Below are 19,165 nucleotides of genomic sequence, written 5' to 3'. Positions count from 1 at the left end.
CTAATTAACAACAGAGGTAGAAGCCTCTCAAAGCCTTACTAAAGGCTGACTAAAAGCTGTGTCTGTGGAGAAACAGGTGTTGCAATTGGAGGAGGGAACTTTTTCTTCCTTTCTGCTGGATGAACAAGGAGTTTGGTGTCAGATCAGAGCTCCTGGAGAGAGACCAAGGCCCTCTGGAAGTTCCTCATCTTTACTGGGGAAATAGAAATTTATTTTCTGTTTGTTCTTGCTACTTTTTTTCTTCGTGTGTAGTTTTATTTTATTTGGTTTCTATTTTATATTCTCTTCTATTTAATATACCATATCATACTGAACTGCAGCCTCTGTTTTGTTTTTTGTGGGGACAAGAGGTGACTCTGCCTCCAAAGTGATTATTTGACATTTGGGCAAGTCAAAACTATCACACATGGGGACACAGCCTGGTGTTGGAAATTCATTGGGAAGAAGAGATTTGCTGACATTTGAGGCTAAAAATCTCACCTCCTCCATTTATTTTGTTGTTCTGGTGGCCAAAAGCAATCCTGAATGGTGTTTGAGATCTTTTCTAAAGATGGGTTGGGGACTGGGATATGGGAGATGGAGGGTCTGGAAAGATTGACGAGCTTCTGGGGTTCCCTCCTATGCTGAGGGGGACACTGTGAGGGAGTGTGGGAGACGTGTGACATCAGCACTTGGAGTGGGACCTCAAATGGAAGGGACACAGAGAGGTTGTTTTGGGGAAAATCCTGCTACTTTCCACCAATTCTGTGAGGCTATAAACATCTTTTGGCTTTTTCGTTTAGGGTCTGAAGTGAAACCCTCTGTTATGGGTTTAGCCAGGTGGGCCTAAATCTAAGTTTTAAAGTTCAGCTAGGCCTAGGATTGTCAGCTGATTTAAGCTGGGCTGAGCTAGCTAACAGCTGACTTCTTCCAGCCAATAATATTGTATTCCATACCATACTACATCATCTCAAAGGGTATAAAATCCAGTGTGTGGGAGTGGCTTAGTTAGTTCCATCATGGCTGCACTAAGAGGAGGACATCTAGCAGCTCTCTACTATGCTAGGCCCTGCTCCTTTTGCCTCTGCTTGCATTTTGTTTGCATTCAGAGAAGTAGAAATATTTTGTTGTTATACTTTCTCTTTCTTGCTGAGTGTCTTTTGGAGTGCTTATGAATTTAGAATAATGGGCTTTGTTTACTTGGAAGTGGGAAATTATTTCTTATTGTGCATAACTTGTGTGTGTGTGTGGTTTATATTGTGGTTTTCTCTTAATTTTCTCTTTTCTGTACAAATACATGTAGTTAGTTTCAGCATAAACCTGCTTTGAGGGTTTTTTTCCTCTCCCTCTTCTTTTTCCCTTGGCTGGTTGGGGGGAGGAGGAACCCTTTTCACTCTGTCCTGGACAGTTGGTGTTTTGCCAGCTCAACCTAGGACAGATAGTTTTGAGGTGGTGATATGTCCCTAACTGGGGGAGCATCCTGCTGGTTTTGCCCAGTCTTTAAGAGATATAAATGGCTCTTGGGAGTCCCCCCTCATTCTGGGGGTTGCAGTGACCCCCTGGCTCTACTGGGGGCTGAGGGGGGTTATAATCCCCTAATTCTCAGGTGTTACAAGAAGCTTGTCACGGGCCCACACTGGATGTAAATCCCACCTGCAGGAGGGTGTCCCCCCTTTCTCCAGGCCTGCTGGGGTGGGTCTGGGACCCCTCCCCGCACAGGAGGCACCCACAGTTCTTTTGGGGGTATGGAGCTCCTTGTGAACCTGGACCAGCCCAGCTGGTGTCACAGAATGCCAGAATGTGCTGAGGGGGACGAGACCCACAAGGATCATGGAGTCCAACCCTCAGCCTTGCACAGGCCCAGCCCCAACAGTCACACCCTGTGCCCCAGAGCATCATCCAATGCCTCCTGGAGCTCTGTCAGCCTTGGGGCTGTGCCCACTGCCCTGGGGAGCTCCTGGAGGCATCTACTAAAGCTGGCCCAGCCCCAGATGATGGGATGTGTGAGGAGGGGGCTGTTGGGGGGCACTGTGGAATAGCTGTGGAGCTGGGGGGTGCAGCCAGGGCTGCCCAGGGCTGTGGGGCAGAGCAGGGTCCTGCAGTCCAGGGTGCTGTGCTGGGACAGGGACTCTGCTGCCTGCCAGGGACAGCTCTCAGCCGGCCCAGGGAGCTGCTGACAGGGCTGGGGTGAAGGGCTGTGGGGAAGAAGCAGCCCCTGGAAGGTCTCCTTGCCTCGCTCAGGGAGAGCTGCAGGGCTTGGGACTGCTCACAGCACCCACATCAACCCCAGAGAGTTCCCAAGGCACATTTCAGGGAGGACATTAAACCAGGACCTACGTGGAAGGAAAGCATCCTGTTCTTTCAATTCTCTGGCCTGCCATGTCCGGCTGGGAAATAGCACATACAAATTAATATCTGATTTCTGGAGAAGGCACATAAACTTGAAATCTGAATCTCAAATAGGTGAATAAACCAGGGACTTCTCTCCAGGAAGCCTCTTATCTTGCTCTGTCCATCCCAGCTTCACCTCTGCTCTGGCACTGAGGAGGTATTCCAGATCTGCCCTTGGAAGCAGCACTGCCCTGCTCTCAGCACTGCACAGACACTTGTGGGGTTATGGTTTTCAAGATTTATTTGTGTGAACTCAATGTGAATGCAGCACCAGGGAAAGCTCAGAGCAGATGGGAAACAGAGTGATGAACACTGGAGCTCTCCTGGCTCTGCTCTAAGACACAGAGACCCGAGCCTCTTTGCCTCATGTCTTCTCTCAAGGCTTTTCATATTTTCAGTCAAAAGCATGAAAATTCATAACCTTAAGTAGAATATTCTCAATGAATTGTGGTTGAAAATATAAAAACACAGAGAAAATTATTCCAAGGACATGTTCAGACTCTCTGCTGCAGAGTTAGAGCAAAAAGGGTGATATTTTTATAAAAGGTGGGTTACATTTGACCTGCCTCATGATGGTCAGAGCTGTCACAAAGAAGCTCCATGTCCCCAGAGCAGCAGAGCAAAGCTGAGGCCTTGGCAGCACATGGGCAGAGCTCCTGCTGCTCACACCACCCTCAGCCAGCACTGACCAGAGGAAGGAAATGCATTTCTATCTGGGGGACATTTATCTGAAAACTGGTGTGACTTTGTCAGAGGAGTCTGTCTTCATTCCTCTCTGTCCTTTGCTTTTCCTCAAGTTTCTTTCCCTTTGGACCTGTGATATGGCCCCAGGACAGCACAGCCTCTCCCTCTGCAGGGCAGCACTTCCAGCTCAGGGCCCTGCAGGGATCACAGGGTGGGAGCCAGGACCCACTGCTCAGGATGGAGTGGACACACTCACCTGGGGAAGGGGATGTCCTGGAGAAGAGCAAGGGAGCATTTCTGTGCCTGCAGGGAGAACTCCCTGGTGTCCTGGTTTGGGGCGCAGCTGGAGGTGAAGCCCCACACAGACAACTCAGACTGTTTTTCCTAGCATGTTGAAATGGGCACTACAGGAATTTTATCCCCTTCTACATGACCTAAATAATTTTATTGGGCAGGCCCAATCTTATTGTCAGATTCCCCCAGTGTGGACTGACCTGGTGGCCTTTCCTAAACGTGCATCCCAATGTTTGCAGGTCCCACCACCCACTGCTCTCCGTGTGCCCTTTCCCTGTCCATTGCACCCTTGGATCTTCCCAGAGGCTGCTGCATGGCAGGGCATGGGATTCACCCACTCAGGCAAGGTTCTTTGGCCCAGATGTCTGTCAGGGTTTTTTTGGAAAGGGGTTCCATGGTCCGATTCAACTTTTTCAGGGGTCTCATGTCACCATCAGATTTCCTCTTCCAGGCCCACTACAGAGTTCCAGGCAGTGCCATGGGACACAGGGGATCTTTCCAGTCTTCCTGTGCTTGTTTCCACTACCATAAGCATATGGCCCTTGCTGTGAACGTTTTGGGGCAGTGTGATCCAGTCAGTCTGCAAGGTCTGCCCTTATTTCTATTCTAACCATTGTCCTCCATCCCAGAGAGGCTCCACCTGCTTGGCCTGTGTAACTGCAGCACATTTCACATCCATGGATACCCTGTGCAACAATGCCCATTACTAAGCCCACCCCTCAATCACAAGCCCATCCAAATGTTCCATCTCTGCCTTGATGGCCCGAGGTTTTCCTGGGCCCAGGGAGCCAGAAATAATTCCCCCTTGTGCTGCCAATGTCAAGGCACCTGAGCCCCTTCAATGGCAGCAGCCTGAGCCACCTGCTGGTTTTTCTGCTGTTCTTCAGGGCCTGACTCTTGGGTACAGGAGCATCCCCAGGACACCCCTTCACTGCAGGTGCTCCACCTGGGCGCTGATACCTTTGCCACAAGGCAGCAGCCCAGATGGGTTTGCCCCTGTGCTGCCAGTTGTTCTACTGTGACTGTTGCACCCACCCCACAGGGTATGTGGCATCATCACGAGTGGGAAGAGAGAAGGGATCTGCCGGAGTCCTGACCTCCAGTTTCAGGATGAGAAGTGACAGGGAGCAGCCCCAGAGCTGCAGGGCAGCTGCCCGAGGTGATGGCGGGACAGAAAGAGCTGTGCAGGCCTGGAGGGGCACAGGGGTTTGCCCTGTGCTGGCTCAGGAGCAGCTGGATGTGCCTCCTGCTGTGCCGGGGGGTGCGTGTGTGTGCCCTGCTGGGCAGAGTGAGGAGCATCTGCAGCTGCCCCTTGTGCCAGGGCTGTGTCTGCCTTTGGTGCTGGACACAGAGAGGCCCAGGTGGGCTCCTCTTGTGGTGCCAGCGGTGCCAGGGTTCGGCAGTGCCCTCTGTGCTGCTGCCGAGCTCGGGCAGGGCTGGCTGGTTGTGTGTGTGTGACAGTGTGCCCTGGACCCTGCAGTGTCAAAGTGTGCTTTGGGCCTTGAAGTGTCACAATGTGCCCTGGGTTCCAGATGGCCCTGAAGTGTCACAATGTCCTCTAGGTTCTCGAACTCCCTGCAGTGTCACAGTGTCCCCTGGGATCCATGAGGCCCTCCTGTGTCACAATGACCCCTGAGAACCCTCAGGCCTGGCATTTATATCCCTTGCAATATTGGGGCACTTTGGGGCACCAAAACAGATGGAAGAGATTGAGCCATTGGAGAGTATCAAAGGGAGGCAACTAAGATGGGCAAGAGCCTGTAGTGGCAGTGTGTGAGGAGCAGCTGGGGGCACTTGGTATGTTGAGATGCACAAGAGGAGACTGAGGGGAAAACTCATTGCAGGTACAACTTCCTGGGCAGGAGCAGAGGAGGGGCAGGCACTGATCTCTGCTCTGTGGGGACCAGGGACAGCACCCAGGGAATGGCCTGAAGTTGTGTCAGGGCAGGGTCAGGTTGGACCTTCCAAAGAGGTTTTTCCCCCAGAGGGCGGTGGGCAGTGAACAGGCTCCCCAGGGCAGTGGGCACAGCTCCAAGGCTGCCAGAGCTTCAGGAGTGTTTGGATGATGCTCTGGGGCACAGGGTGTGACTCTTGGGGATGGGCCTGTGCAGGGCTGAGGTTTGGACTCCATGATCCTTGTGGGTCCCTTCCCACTCATCACATTCTGGCATTGTGTGACACCAGCTGGGCTGATCCCAGTGCGCAATGACTCCCATACCCTCCCAAAATACTGTGGATGCTCCCTGTGTGGGGAGGGGTCCCAGCCTCAGCCCAGCAGGTCTGGAGGAAGGGGAGACACCCTCCTACAGGTAACTTGTAAAGGAATGTGGGTCCCCAACAAGCCACTTCCAACACTGCAGAATTGGGGATTATAACCCCCCTCAGGCAGTAGTGGAGCCAGGGGGCCACTGAAACCCCCAGAATGAGGGGGGACGGGGGGAGGAACTCTGAGGAGCCATTTAGAACCACTAAAACAAGATGTAAAACAGCAGGATTTTTCCGTCAATAGAGTCATCTCATGCCCCTGATTGCAAGAGGGTCAACTTAGCCCAAGAAAAAAAGAAGCAAAACCCTCAAAAGATATTTAAAGGCCCCTGAACAGCTGCAAAGCAGCAGGATCCCCTCAGAAAGAGCTCCCTGTGTCCCTCTCTGTGGGTTCCCACTCCAAGTGCTGATGTCACATGTCCCTCACACTCCCTCACATTACCCTCCTCAGGACAGGAGGGCACCACAGAAACTCCCTCAGTTTTTCCACACACCACATCTCATGTTTCCCAAATCCCATCCCATTCCCCTCCAAGTCCCATCGCAACCCTCCCAATTTGCATCCAAGCCCTCCCAATTTTACCCCATTTTCCTGGGTTTGTAGCACCCCTTCTCCTGCTGCTGACTCTCCCCAGGTGAGTTCAAATTGGATTAAACCATTTGGGGATGGGATTGAGTCATTTCAAGTTGGCATGGAGCCATTTTGGGGTGGGATTGAGGTGTTATGAGCTGAGAGATCAATCCCTCTCAGATACTGGACTGCAAAATGATGGAGAAATGTCAGTCGGTCTGGACACCTCCAGTTTTGAGGAAAAAAAACCAAATCCCCACAGAACCCTGAAATCTTCCTGAATATCCCTTTGAACCCCAAATTCCTGTCCTAATTCCCAGGAAAATGGTGGAAATTTAGATGTCTTTGTTAGATTTCTTTATTTTAACCACAATTTCCCGTGATTTTATATTTTGAAGATGGATAAAATAAATTTAAAAAAAGAAAAAAGAATCATGTGAATGTATATGGGGTTGGGTTGGGTGGCCTTTAGAGAATAAGAGTTATAGAATTATTTAGTTTGGAAAATATCTCAAACCCCATTCAGGATTGCTTTTGGCAACCGGAAGAACTAAGTGAGAGCAGGGGAGATTTTTATGTTCAAAAGTAAGCAAATCCCCCTTCCCAAGGAATTTCACACATCAGTCTCTGTCCCCACGTGGGATGGTTCTGACTTAGCAAAATGCCAATTAAGCATTTCAGAGGAAAAGTCCCTCCTCCTCCCCCACCCTCCTCCCACCCCAAAAAAACCCCAACAAACAAACAACAGACCATAGTTCAGTAGATTTTGGTATATTAAACAGAATAGAGGAAAAAGAAAAACCCAAATAAAATACAAACTACACACTAAGAATAAAAGGTAGCAAGAGAAATAAGAAAAAAATTCTACTTCCCCAGAAAAGATAATAAAATGCTGGAGGGCCTTGGTCTCTCCCCAGGAGCTCTGACCTTCACCCCAAGTCTTTGCTCATCCAGCAGAAAGACCCCTCGTCCCTCTCTTTTTCTATCTGAGATGACGTCAGAATATGGTAGGCAATATCATTGGTCTGTAGAAGTCAACTGGCCTGACCTGGTTCAAGTCAGCTGATTGTCCAAGGTCTGCACTAGAAAACAAAGCCTAAATCTGGGCCTAACTAAACCCATGACACCATGGATGTTCCTCCCCCTGTGTAAATTCAAGTGCCCACAGAGAACCAGGAGGATGAGGTAAACACCAGCCAGGTGTGTTCCTAACGTGGATCACTGGGAATGTGGTTCATGAGTTGTGTTCAAAACATGGTTCTTGTGATGAGTGATGGAGTTGGAGCAGCAGACAAAGCTCTTCCCACATTTGGAGTACGCACAGGGCTTCCCTTACTGGTGGGTTCGTTGGTGTTTGGTCAAGTTGGAGCTGACGCTGAAGTTCTTCCCACACTCGTCACACTTGTATGGCCGCTCTCCAGTGTGGGTACGCCGGTGGGTGATGAGGTTGGAGTTCTGGTTAAATCTCTTCCCGCAGTTGGTGCAGCAGAAAGGCCTCTCCCCTGTGTGTATTCGCTGATGTACAAGGAGAAGCGAGCTGGTCTGAAACCTCTTCCCACACTCGGAACACTCGTAGGGCCTCTCCCCAGTGTGGATCATCTGGTGGATGACAAGCTCAGAGTTCTGCCTAAAGCTTTTCCCACACTCCCCACAAAGATAAGGCCTCTCTCCTGTGTGGATACGTCGGTGCGTGACGAGATGAGAGTTGAGCCTGAATCTCTTCCCGCAGACGGTGCATGGGTAGGGCCTCTCCCCCGTGTGTGTGCGCTGATGCACCAGGAGATTGGAGCTTGTCCGACACCTCTTCCCACACTGAGAACACTCATAGGGATATTCCCCAGTGTGGATCCTCTTGTGCTGCTTAAGGTTGGATCCGTGATTGAAGCTCTTCCCACATTCCTCACATGTGTAAGGCCGTTCCCCAGTGTGGATGTGCTGATGGCGAATCAGATCTGAGCTCTGTCTGAAACTCTTTCCACATTCCAAGCACTTGTAGCGCTTCTCCCTTCTCTGAAGTTGCTGCTGCACCACCAGGTCAGAGCTCTGGCTCAATCTCTGACTGCCTTCCCCAGACATGTTGGGTGTTTCCTCCTCGGATGTCTCTTGGCTCGGCTTGGAGCTCCTCTTCCTGTGGGATCGCCGTGGCTTTTCCTCCCCAGTGACTTCCTGTACCATGGCACGGTTCAAAACAGCCTCTGCTGTGAAGTTCTGCCCGGGGGATTTGTCCTCCGTGCTCTCCATGCTCAGCTCGGGGCCTGGGGCAGGAAGGAACAAGGACACTCAGGGCATTTGCCTCCGGCCCACAGGGAAGGCCAAGGACATCCCCCCAAACCCGGCCCTGGCAGGACGGCGTCGGCAGCGGGGTCGTCCTGCAGCCGGGGCCATGCTGGGCTGGAAGATGCAGGACAAGAGAGGGGCAAAGGGGCACTGACTTCCTCCTCACCTGCCTGTGGGTCCCGGGGCATCTTCATCTTCTTGGCAGTCTCCCTCTGCATCCTTTCAATGTTTGGAAAGGAGAAATCCTGTTCTGGGGTAAAAAACCAACATGTTAGCACATTGGTTGGGGGTTTCTACTCCCAAATCTATCTCTAGAAACACACCAGTGTCTCAGTTGAGATAAATTGCAATAGGGACTAATTCTGGAGGGAAGTCTCCTGCCCAGGGTTCCCTACTCAGGTGTCTGCAATGCAGAGAAAGTGAACAAATACATCTAAATATAAGGGGGAAAACTCCAACTCTTTACCAAGAAAAATTGCTGAAAACAACTCATAAACTGGGCTAAACAAACTTGGGAGAAGAAACTTCCCAAGCCCAGCCCACTCTGTCCAGTCAAGTTTGTGCCCAGCCTCCCCCTCCCATAAAACACACATGTAGTCGCAGCACAGAGACGGAATCGCCCCCGTTCCATAGGATTCACCTTCTCCACACCCAAAACCCTGGCAGGAACCTTGAGAGTCAGCACTGCAGTCAGGCTGTGCTGCTGGGAGAGGCAGTCAAGGCAGTGGCCCTCACCCAGTGGTGTCTGTGGTCCTGTCCCAGTGGTGGTCACAGCTCAGATCCTTCCAGAGGGTGGTGGAAGCCCCAGGTGGGGAGGTGTGCTGGTTTAAAGGGAAACTGGCAGGAGAAATGAACACAACACAAAGGAGATTATAAGTCAGAGTTACAACTTAATGAAAATATTACAAAAAATGCAATGGCAGAAAGAGAAAAATTGGGTTTAACCCACAAAAGCCCAGCAGTATAACCCAGCCCCCTGGGGCACAAGCACAAAGGGGTTTCTTAGCCCCTGTGCTGAACCCTGTGGGGCTCCCCCAAGTCCAAAGGAAAAGTGCAAACTGGCAAACCTGTTGGTGCAGCTGACAGTTGCAGTCTGGTGGAGAGTGCAGGTCACAGGCTGGTTGAAGGTGGTGGTCTCATCCTGTCGAGGTGTTGGTCCACTTCTCAATCCAGCAAGTGTCCCCTGAGGTCTTCCCCCAAGCTATGTACCCCAGGGAGCAGCCAGTCCCTCCCCCTGGGCGGGGAGTCACACAATGGGTGATTAACTCTGGGAGTCAGGGGGTATTTTGGAACCCTTGATGGCCCATTAGCAGCCACGCCCCCTCAGGCTGGGTGTCAAGGTGCTAACGACTCCCTGCAGGGGAGTTATCCCAGCTCTTATCTCACAGATGTCTTTCACACCCAGCTCCCAGCCTGAGGGGTCAGCTGTGCCCTGGGCAGCTGCTGCAAATACTCCGTTGTGAACAGTTTTTGGGAAATGAATAGAGGGTGTGGAGTACACAGCTTTGATCATCCACACAGGGATAAACTGGTCCCACCTGCTGAACTAGGACATGTAGGATGAATTTTTATTATTCATTTAAAAACTTCAGGCACACAATGAGCAGCATCAGCCAAGTTTTCTAAGTGACTGAGGAGCCCTTTTCCTAAACTGTGCTCATCTGAGAGAGTTTCCAATCCCTCCTTTTTGATTTAGGTTTATGAAATGATTCTCGTTCTCGATGCTTTTTTTAGGCCATCACCTACAGAATTGCTGTTGTGGATAACATTGATTATAGGAAAGCAGAAGAGAAGCAAATGGAAAGACAAATGAGAGCAAAAGTTATTTCTTTCTTTCAGTCTTCTCTGAATTTTTTATACTAGTTCTCTCTTTTTGTGGAAGGGTTCAGTGTCCTCCCTCCTGTGAGGGAAGGTAAACATTAAACAATAAAATTATTCTGGCTGAGCAAAGGCAGAAGTGCAAGACCAAGCCTCAGCCTGCTGAGAGCTGAGGTTTGGCATTGGCTGCCTCAGAATTCCAGAGAGAAAATAAGAACAATGATAATTTTAGGGTGAGATTGAGCCATTTTCAGTAGGATAGAGCTGTTTTCAGGAGACAGATCAACCCTTCTCATCTTTTGGGGTGCAAAGCTGGCAGAGACTGGAATGTTGATGGTTCATTGCTCCAACACTCTCCAGCTGCAAAAGCAGTGGGTGCTTTGCTACCCATGGGCAAAGGAACCACCCAGAACCAGAGGGGAACACCCACCCGTGGAGGGGACAGGCTGGGCCTGGATCCAGGGAAGGAAAGTGGGATTTTTATGCTTTTATATCACTACAGAGAAGAACCAAAACTGCTCCAAATCTACTTTCCATGCACACAAAAGTGTTCTAAACCCTACATCTACAGATATATTGATAAAGTAAATCTAATCTTCCCCAGGGTGTGGATTAAACAGAACTTGGGTCACCCTCACCTTCATGGGTCAGGTCAGGTGCTGAACATGGGGGAAGCTTCTGGCAGCTGCTCACAGAACCCAACACTGGAGCCCCCCCACTACCAAAACCTGGCCATGCAAACCCAATGCACTGCCCGGCATGGAACACCCAGAATGTGGGTCAGCAGGTCTGTGCCCAGCATGGATCACCTGGAACGGGGGTCACCAGGTCTGTGCCCAGCATGGATCACCTGGAATGTGGGTCAGCAGGTCTCTGCTAAACAGGGCTCACAAGGAATTTTGCTTATCAAGTCTTTAACCACTTTGTCCACTGATGCTTGAAGAGGTGTGAGCTGCTCTGAAACCTCTTTCCATATTCCAAGCACTTGCAGGGCAGTTCCCAATGTGGATGTGTTTCATCCGCTTAAATACTGCAGAGAAAAAAAACCCAACACTTTAGGTTCAAATATTTTCTCCAAACAAAATTAAAACTTTTACAAGTTAGTTGTTTATACCAAAACCTGTTTCTTTTTTTTTGGTTCTTTTTTTTCTCTTTTTTTTTTTTTTTCATATTCTATCTAATTGTTAAGAGGTGCAGAAAGAGATACAAAAAGTTTGGGTAAAATCCAAGGTTGCTTTTAGAAGCTAAGAAAAATCTTACCACCAGAAGCTACTTTTTTGCTGAGATACCCTGTGGGGGAAAACAGTTTCCACCTTTGTTTTTCCTTCTGTTTCTCATCCATTTGTGATAGATATCTCTGGCCCCAAGAGGCTTGGAATGCTGTCTTTGGATATGTAGAGTTGTTGCTCAGGAGAAGCTGTTTTAGCCTTTCTGGGCTGAGCAAAGTGGGGTCCTTCTGAGGAGGTGAGAGAGGGGGAATTAGGGAGAGATTTTCCATTATGGTAACCGGTTTGCTCTCTTTCCTTTTCCCTCCCGGAATTCTCAAGTGCCTTCTCTGAGTTTTCATAGTGTTCCAAAAGGTTTGTACGTGATTTTTGGCAGGCAGCTACGAGCCCAACAGCAGGAACCTTTATGGCAGGCAGGCTCCAGCAGGATGCTCTGGCAGGAAGTTTGTTTGGGAGCTTTTAGCAAAATGTTGACAGAAAACCTTTCGATAGGATGTTTTTGGCAGAGAATCAGTGGAGGAACATTGTTCCTTGGAATTCTGTATTATGTGAGTGTCACAGGGGACACACAGGAGTCCCCACTGATCCATCCTGGGGCTGGTTCTGCTCCTTCCAACCTCGCCTCCTTTCCGCGGGGTCCCGCCAGGTCTGTTTCCCACTGCCCCCTAATGAATTGAACTGGTAAGAACTGGGACGCTTTACTGGGAAAAGTGGAATCAGGTGGTGTTAGACTAAAAGCAGGGGCTGTGGGGACATGACACCCCTCCGAAATCAGCACAGGGATGGGGGTGGATGGTTCATGCTGGGCCCGAGGCCACAGTGAGGGGCTGTGGCTGTCGATGGCTCAGGAGCTCTGTGGGGAGAGAACAGGGGGTGACACTGAGGTGGGGGATCCCCTGGGAGGGCACACATGGGGGTAGGGACAGTACCCCAAGCAACCCACTCCCTTTCTGGCAGAGGTAGAAGCTGATCCCCAGCACCAGGAAGATGAACCCAACACGAAGCCCCGGAACCCTGTCAGTGTCTTGCTGCAGGCAGCACGTGGCAGCTCTGAGAGGTCTGGGGGGGTCTGCACCTTTCAAAACTTCTCACCGACCCTCCAAGAAATCCCCCAAACTCCTGCCCTTTGCCCTCAACTCACCCAGGACCATCTTGATCCTCCTCCCACCCCCTTCAGGATTCCATTCTCCCCCGCTCCCCCCCTCCACACATCCTAACTGGAATGATCCAATCTCACTACCAGCAACCCAAGGGTTCCCCCAAACCCCTTCCAACTCTTCACAGCCTTACAAGGACTTCAAAAAGCCATTCCCAATCACTTTCTAGTTAACCTTGGCTGTTCCATATTTCCCTTCTAATTGATCTCTTGACCATTAAAAACCCCTTTCCAGTATGCCAGGTCTCTTAATCCCCTTCTTAGTAATCCCCCAAGAAACCCAAATCCCACCCAGTTTCACTCATGGCTTCCCATACCCCCTTCCATGACTCTCTAAACCTTCTCTGTACCAGTCCATTCCCTACCTAAACTACCCTGAATTACCACCAGACTCCCCAAACTGCCTGCCAGTTTCCCAAGGCTTCCCCAACCCCCTTCCCAATTAGTCCCAGGATCCCCAGCCTCCCTCCAAGTTTCCAGGCCATACCCCAGTCCCAGGTGAGGGGGTGCTCCAGGCTGATGTGTCCCACCCAGCAGGTGAAGGTGATCCTTCCTGGGGGGATTTCCAGCATCACCAGCAGATGGTGGGTCCTGTCCTTATTGGGGACAATGTTGATGGCCACCAAGGGCTCTGAGGGATCCTGCCCACCCTGGAACCACCTCACCTGCACCTGGGCAGGGTAGAAATCCATCCTGGAGCAGAGCAGGGGCCTCGGCAGACTGGGAGCTCAACAGAATCAGTGAGGTGGAAAAGCTGGTGGGCACTGGGAGAGAGGCAAGGGGGCTTCAGGGACACTCAGAAGGTCTGGGAATGGTCTGGGAAGGGTTGGGAGAGGCACTGAGAGAGACAGGGGACATGGGGTGACACCTGAGGCTCCCTATTCCTTATTCATTCCTGGGGACTCTTCTGTCCCCCTTTCCCAAACCCGGACCTGCCAATCTCTGCTGTTTGGGCAGGATCTTTTCCCACGGTGGGGCTCCTGGGTCCAGAGGAGGAAGGAGAACATCAGCTGTCGTTCCCAGGATTGTGTCAGGAGGTTCACCAGCCTGGAGGGTGTGTGGTGGCCTGGAAGGTTTCTCTCTGCCCTTGGCTGTGGGGTCTGCAGGGAGCAGTTTCTCCTGCCCTGTTTGCACCCTGGTGCTGCCCCACTGCTGGGCCCTCGGGCAGGTGGATGTTTCTGACCTGGGCTTTTCTCACACAAATCAGATGTGTGTGAAGGACACTGAGGTGTGTTCTCCTTCCCCAAATCCTGTGTCTTGGACATACCTGGTCCTTTCCTGGAGCATCTCCTACCAAACTGGGTCCTTGCCTGTTTGCACAAGAGCAGAAATTGGGTCATTTGCAGTGGCACTTGTTGGGGGACCTGCCCTGGTCCCTGTGGCTCTGCCTGTGGGAACAGGGAGGGTCTGGGGACATTTCCTCTTCCAGGATCCCAGTCCTTGTGGTACAACTCTGTATTTGGTACCACAGTGAACTTCTCTGATGAAGGTTGGAAAAGATTTGCAAGTTTGAAAGATTCCCAAGTAGGTTGATAGACAAGGAACAGAGCTGCATTTTGGAAGATGTGAAAAAAACTAAATTTCTAGATTTATCAGTAGCAAGACAGTGCCCACCCAAGCCCTCAGGCTACAAGCTGGGTGTTAGAGAACCCTGGGAGACACAGGAATGTTTGTGTCTCCACACTAATGACTCAGCTGTGATAACTCGGATAACTCCCCTCTGGAGAGCCATCAGCACCTTCACACCCACCCTGAGGGCTCATCTCTGCTAATGGGCGATTGGGGGCTGGAACAATAGGCAGCTCCAATAACCCAGACCATCAAAGACTCCAAACCAATCCCATGACTCACAGGGTCAAACCACCCATTGTGAAAGTCCCCACCCTGAGTGAAGTACTGGGCATTCCCACTGGAATCTGAGCACCAAAAATCATTGGGTTTGGGCATTTCTGGTATCACTATTTCATAGAATGTATTGTTGTCCTTCCTTTAAAAATTTCTTAGTGACTCTTCTGTGCTGGGGTGGAGGTGGCTGGAGAAAATGCAGAGAAGGAAGGAGTGGATACACAGAAATCTGAAATAATCCTGTCTTTGCAAGAGTCAGAGAAAAACATGGTATTTCCAGAAAAAGCAAGGATTAAGCCAAAAGGCTGCAGTGGGAGCATTGCTTGCTGCTGAGCTCCAAGACAGGCTACAAATGGTGGCACTGCTTTGCTGCTGAGCATGGGCATGTCTGAGAGATTCAGGTGGAGCTTTGGAACGTGCAGGAGAGAGGGAGAATGTTACAGGGAGATTTGCAGGATGTAGAACCCGTAACAAAGCCTTGTAACTCAAACTTCCTGTGTTCAGGGAAGGAGCTGAGAGACAGTGAGCCAGTCTGTTGTTGTGAGAAAGAGCAAAACATCAGGTTTGCATTGACAGCTGATGATGAGGAAGGAGCAGATTGACCCTTAATTAAAGCTGAAACAACCAATGTGTGCCAGGGTCAGCAAACTGCTGCTAAACTGGCACCGTGTGCGGCTCCCAAGATATCAAAGCCTGGCCCTGGATCAGGGGAGATGGAAATCCAGTCACTATTAATGCAGTGGGATGCTGAGGGGCTGGAAACACTTCCCAGATGGCACAAAGTTAAACCACTGGAGCAAACAGAGCAGGTGTTATCTGCCCAACTGATAAGGTCAGTTCATGGCTCCAGGGTGAGGAGCAGAAACCTCCTAAAAACCCTCAAAGTAACCCAGTACAAGGGGCAGCTCTTGCTGAATTTTTACAAGCAGTCTCACTGCCTCTAAACAGGAAATTACTGGAAGAAAACTCCCTGAAAAGACGGGGCAAACATAAAGAGCAGTGCAGGGAGCACTGCGTGGAAGAGGAGTTAAAACTCCACCAGAGAGATCCCAAGTTCATGCAGTTGAACCACCTGATTCACTAAGGAGTAGCTTTTTTGGGGATGTTTGTATAGTTTTCTTTTTCCAGGAATTCCAGCACTCCCCACTGAAGATCAAAGGAACCAGCTGGGACTGGGGGAACTGCCAGCAGATGTGCAGGAGAAGGCTCACAGAAAGCAGCCAAGGGGTGATCAGCATCTTTCCCTCAGGATGTGTCCCCTTGTGACTGTCAGCATTTCAGACTCCAGTTGCTGCTTTAGGAGCATTATTCCAACCTGCCTTTCAATAATCAGTCTGTCCTGGGTGAAATTTCCACTTCTCTTTTTATAGGGACCTGCCAACAGGTGAGATGGAGCTGTGTGGAACCAACAAAACTTTTAATTTCCCCGTAATTATTATTAAATAATATTTCTTGTGGTTTGTTTGTGTTTTCATTGAGAGGGATTCATCGGGAGGTAAAATATTAGCAGGACATTATAAAGCAAACATTTTTATTAATTCTTATTTAATTTTGCTAAATCATTTTTTGTTTATACTAAAAAAGAAAGAATGGAGTGGAATAATCTCTTAGTCTTCTCTTATGGAGAGATACTTTAAATTCAATCACTTGAGAACTAAAAGAGAAAACGCAGTTTAATTTGTGAGTTTCTACAAGAGATTTTGCATGTTTGAAATCATACAAATAAGTATCAACCTTCCCAGAGTTTTTCTTCAGAAAGTTTCGGATTTATTATGAAAATTTGTCTAAACCTTACAGAGATTTTGACACGTGAACTAAAAGATCTTAACAGAATAAAAGAAACTATTCCATACAAAATGGTTGAGACCCCCTTCCTAAATCAAAAGGAGTTTCAGCTTTGGACTGCAAATGGGACATGGATAAAATACAGGAAAACCTTTTCCCAACTCCCAAGACCTGTGACCATTTTAGGAAATACTTGCACTCTGCACCACTGACATTTCTCAGTTGTGGGTGCAGCTTTGTGGAACATTCATTGGAAAGGAATGTTGTGAAGATAAATTGTGACAGAGAAAATATCCCAGAAAATCCGACCTGGACTCTGTTTTGGGGGACCCTCAGCACCAAGGAGACAGCAGGTCCAGACCCACAGGACACCACTGGGTTCGATGGAGTGGGGATACATTTCCTGTTTTAACTTTTCTCTGTCACCCTCTTTCCCTCCCCCTCTCCTTTTTCCTATTTCTTTCTATTTCTCTTTCTTTGCCTCACATTTACTCTTAAATAAAATCCATCCTCTTGACTTTGGCATCTGGTCCTCTTTGCACCTTAATTTGGACAGAGACATTTCTAATCATTTTAATAACTGGATGATAACCCCAATCAGAGCCCCTTCACAGCACAGATGGAGAGAAAGTCCCCCCAGTGCACCTGAGAGGTGTGTCAGGGGAAACCTTGTGGATCAGTCCTGTCTCAAGCAAAGGCAAACCCATCTGTGGGATTGATTTTGATCAAGGATAAAGTTGCACTTGGTGGGTAATTCAGAAAAACAGGGAAACATGGTGTGTACCTGAAGAGGAACTATTTGTGGTGTAAAACTGTCTGTTCCATTGTTCCTATTTGTGTATAATATTGGATAGAGAGGTGCAGAGTTAATGTGTTATTCAGGGCATACTGGGGAAAAGGGAAAAAAAGAAAAGGGAATACAGTGGTGGATAATGTCCTGGGTGACACAAAACTTCTGGTATCCTCCTTCTCTTTTCTCTGTTCCCCAAAATACCTGCTAATTGGGAGTGGGAGGGGAATTTGAGATTAAATAAGGGTGGTCCTGTTCTCCTGGCAGAAGAATGTGTGCCCAGGTGTGAAAGGCTGGAATGCTGATGACTCAGACAGTGCAGGTGGAGCTGATGATGTGCAAAGTGACCCCCAAGGTTCTGAGGGTGTGCACACCTGCCAGCTCAGGCTCCAGGTAGGTGTGTTTTCCTTGGCCTTGCACAGGGACTGAGCTGTGATAACTCCCCCCTGGGAGCACTGAGACAATTCCCACACACGGCCTGGAGATTTTCACCTCTGCTAATGGGCCATCATGGATCCACCCTATGTTTTTCTCTGCATCTTTTAATAACAGGATTATTTCAGATTTCTCTGTAACCACTTCTTCATTCTCCACATTTTCTCCTGCCACCTCCACCCCAGGGGTAGAAGGGTGGCTAAAAATATTTTAAAGACAACAAAATATTTTCTTTCCATTGGCTGCCCAGCACAGCCATGTTCTCCAAAATTCCTGCAGAAGGAATCACAAAACCTCCCTCAGAGAGAAGCTGAGACAAATTTTCCAGGAGTTCAGGAGTCCCTAGAGAAGAAATGGAACAGAGCTGCATTTTGGAAGATGTGAAACAACACAAGTTTATACATTTATCAGTATAAATACAGAGCCCACCCAAACCCTCAGGCTACAAGCTGGGTGTGAGAGAACCCTGGGAGGCACAGGAATGTTTGTGTCTTCACACCAATGACTCAGCTGTGATAACTCCCCTCTGGGGAGGCATCAACACATTCACACCCACCCTGAGGGCTCATGTCTGCTAATGGGGCATTAGGGGCTGGAACAATAGGCAGCTGCAATGATTCACACCATCAAAGACTCCAAAAATATCCCAGGATTCACAGGGTCAAATCACCCACTGCTGAAGTCCCCAGCCTGGGTGAGGTGCAGGGCATTCCCACTTGAATCTGAGCATGTCAAATCTTCAGGGATTGGCATTTCTGGTACCACTATTTGGATCCAGAGGGGGACTAAGACTTTAACAGAACTGAAACAGCCACTCATGACCAGACTGGGACCATCATCCTCACCAAAAGGTTTCCTTTCCTTTTCCTGTCAATTCAGGGATACCACGTGGCACTCAGCACAGGGGCTAAGGAAGACGATAATGTTCATGCCCCAGGGAGATGGGTTATACAATTGGTTTTTTTGAGGGTTCAAACAAGTTTTCCTCTGTATCATTGAATTTCTTGTAATCTTTCCAGTAAATTACATCTCCGACTTTTAATGTTTCTTGATTGGGGTTCATTTCTCCCTTACAGCATAACCTTTAAACCCTGTGCCCCAGAGCATCATCCAAACACTCCTGGACTCAGAGAAGGACTTTTGAAAATTCAGGGACGGAAAATGAAAGAGAGCAAAGTGGTAACCCCATGGGAAAAGCTCTCCCTACTTCCCCTTCTTTCAGCTCCTCATGAGGACCAGACTTTCCTCAGCCCAGAAAGGCTAAAAAACAGCTTCTCCTGAGAAACAAAGCTACATATCCAAAGACACCATTCCAAGCCGCTTGGGGCCAGAGGTATCTATCATAAGCACCAGAGAAAGAGAAGAAAAAGAAAACGTCGAAACTGTTTTCCCCCACAGGGTATCTCACAAAAAAGGAGCTTCTGGTGGTAACTTTTTCTTTGCTTCTAAAAGCAACCTTGGTTTTTCCCCGACCTTTTTGTATCTCTTTCTGTACATCTCATCAATTAAATAAAAAATAAAGGAGAGGAAAGAAAAAAGGGAAAACAAACAAAAAAAGAAAAAGAAAGAGTTTTTTGTATAAACAACTAACTTTGTAAAAGTTTAAATTTTGTTTGGGGAAAATATTTGAACCTAAAGTGTTCTTTTTT

The 19,165-nt window shown here is 49.0% G+C and overlaps 2 protein-coding genes across 2 annotated transcripts in view; one reads left to right on the top strand and one right to left on the bottom strand.

Moving 5' to 3' along the window:
* Positions 1 to 19,165, top strand: part of LOC139684162 (uncharacterized) — a 1,455,962-nt gene that overhangs the window by 259,746 nt on the left and 1,177,051 nt on the right.
* Positions 1 to 19,165, bottom strand: part of LOC139684161 (uncharacterized) — a 1,434,678-nt gene that overhangs the window by 299,894 nt on the left and 1,115,619 nt on the right. Inside the window, 2 exon segments of the mRNA XM_071579762.1 lie at positions 1,536 to 1,538; positions 7,521 to 8,143. Coding sequence (XP_071435863.1) covers positions 1,536 to 1,538; positions 7,521 to 8,143 — 626 coding nt within the window.

Source organism: Pithys albifrons, chromosome 33 (assembly GCF_047495875.1).
Source record: "Pithys albifrons albifrons isolate INPA30051 chromosome 33, PitAlb_v1, whole genome shotgun sequence".
Classification (NCBI taxonomy): Eukaryota; Metazoa; Chordata; class Aves; order Passeriformes; family Thamnophilidae; genus Pithys; species Pithys albifrons.
Note: the sequence above shows the minus strand (reverse complement) of the source record. Positions and strands in the feature narration are given on the sequence as shown.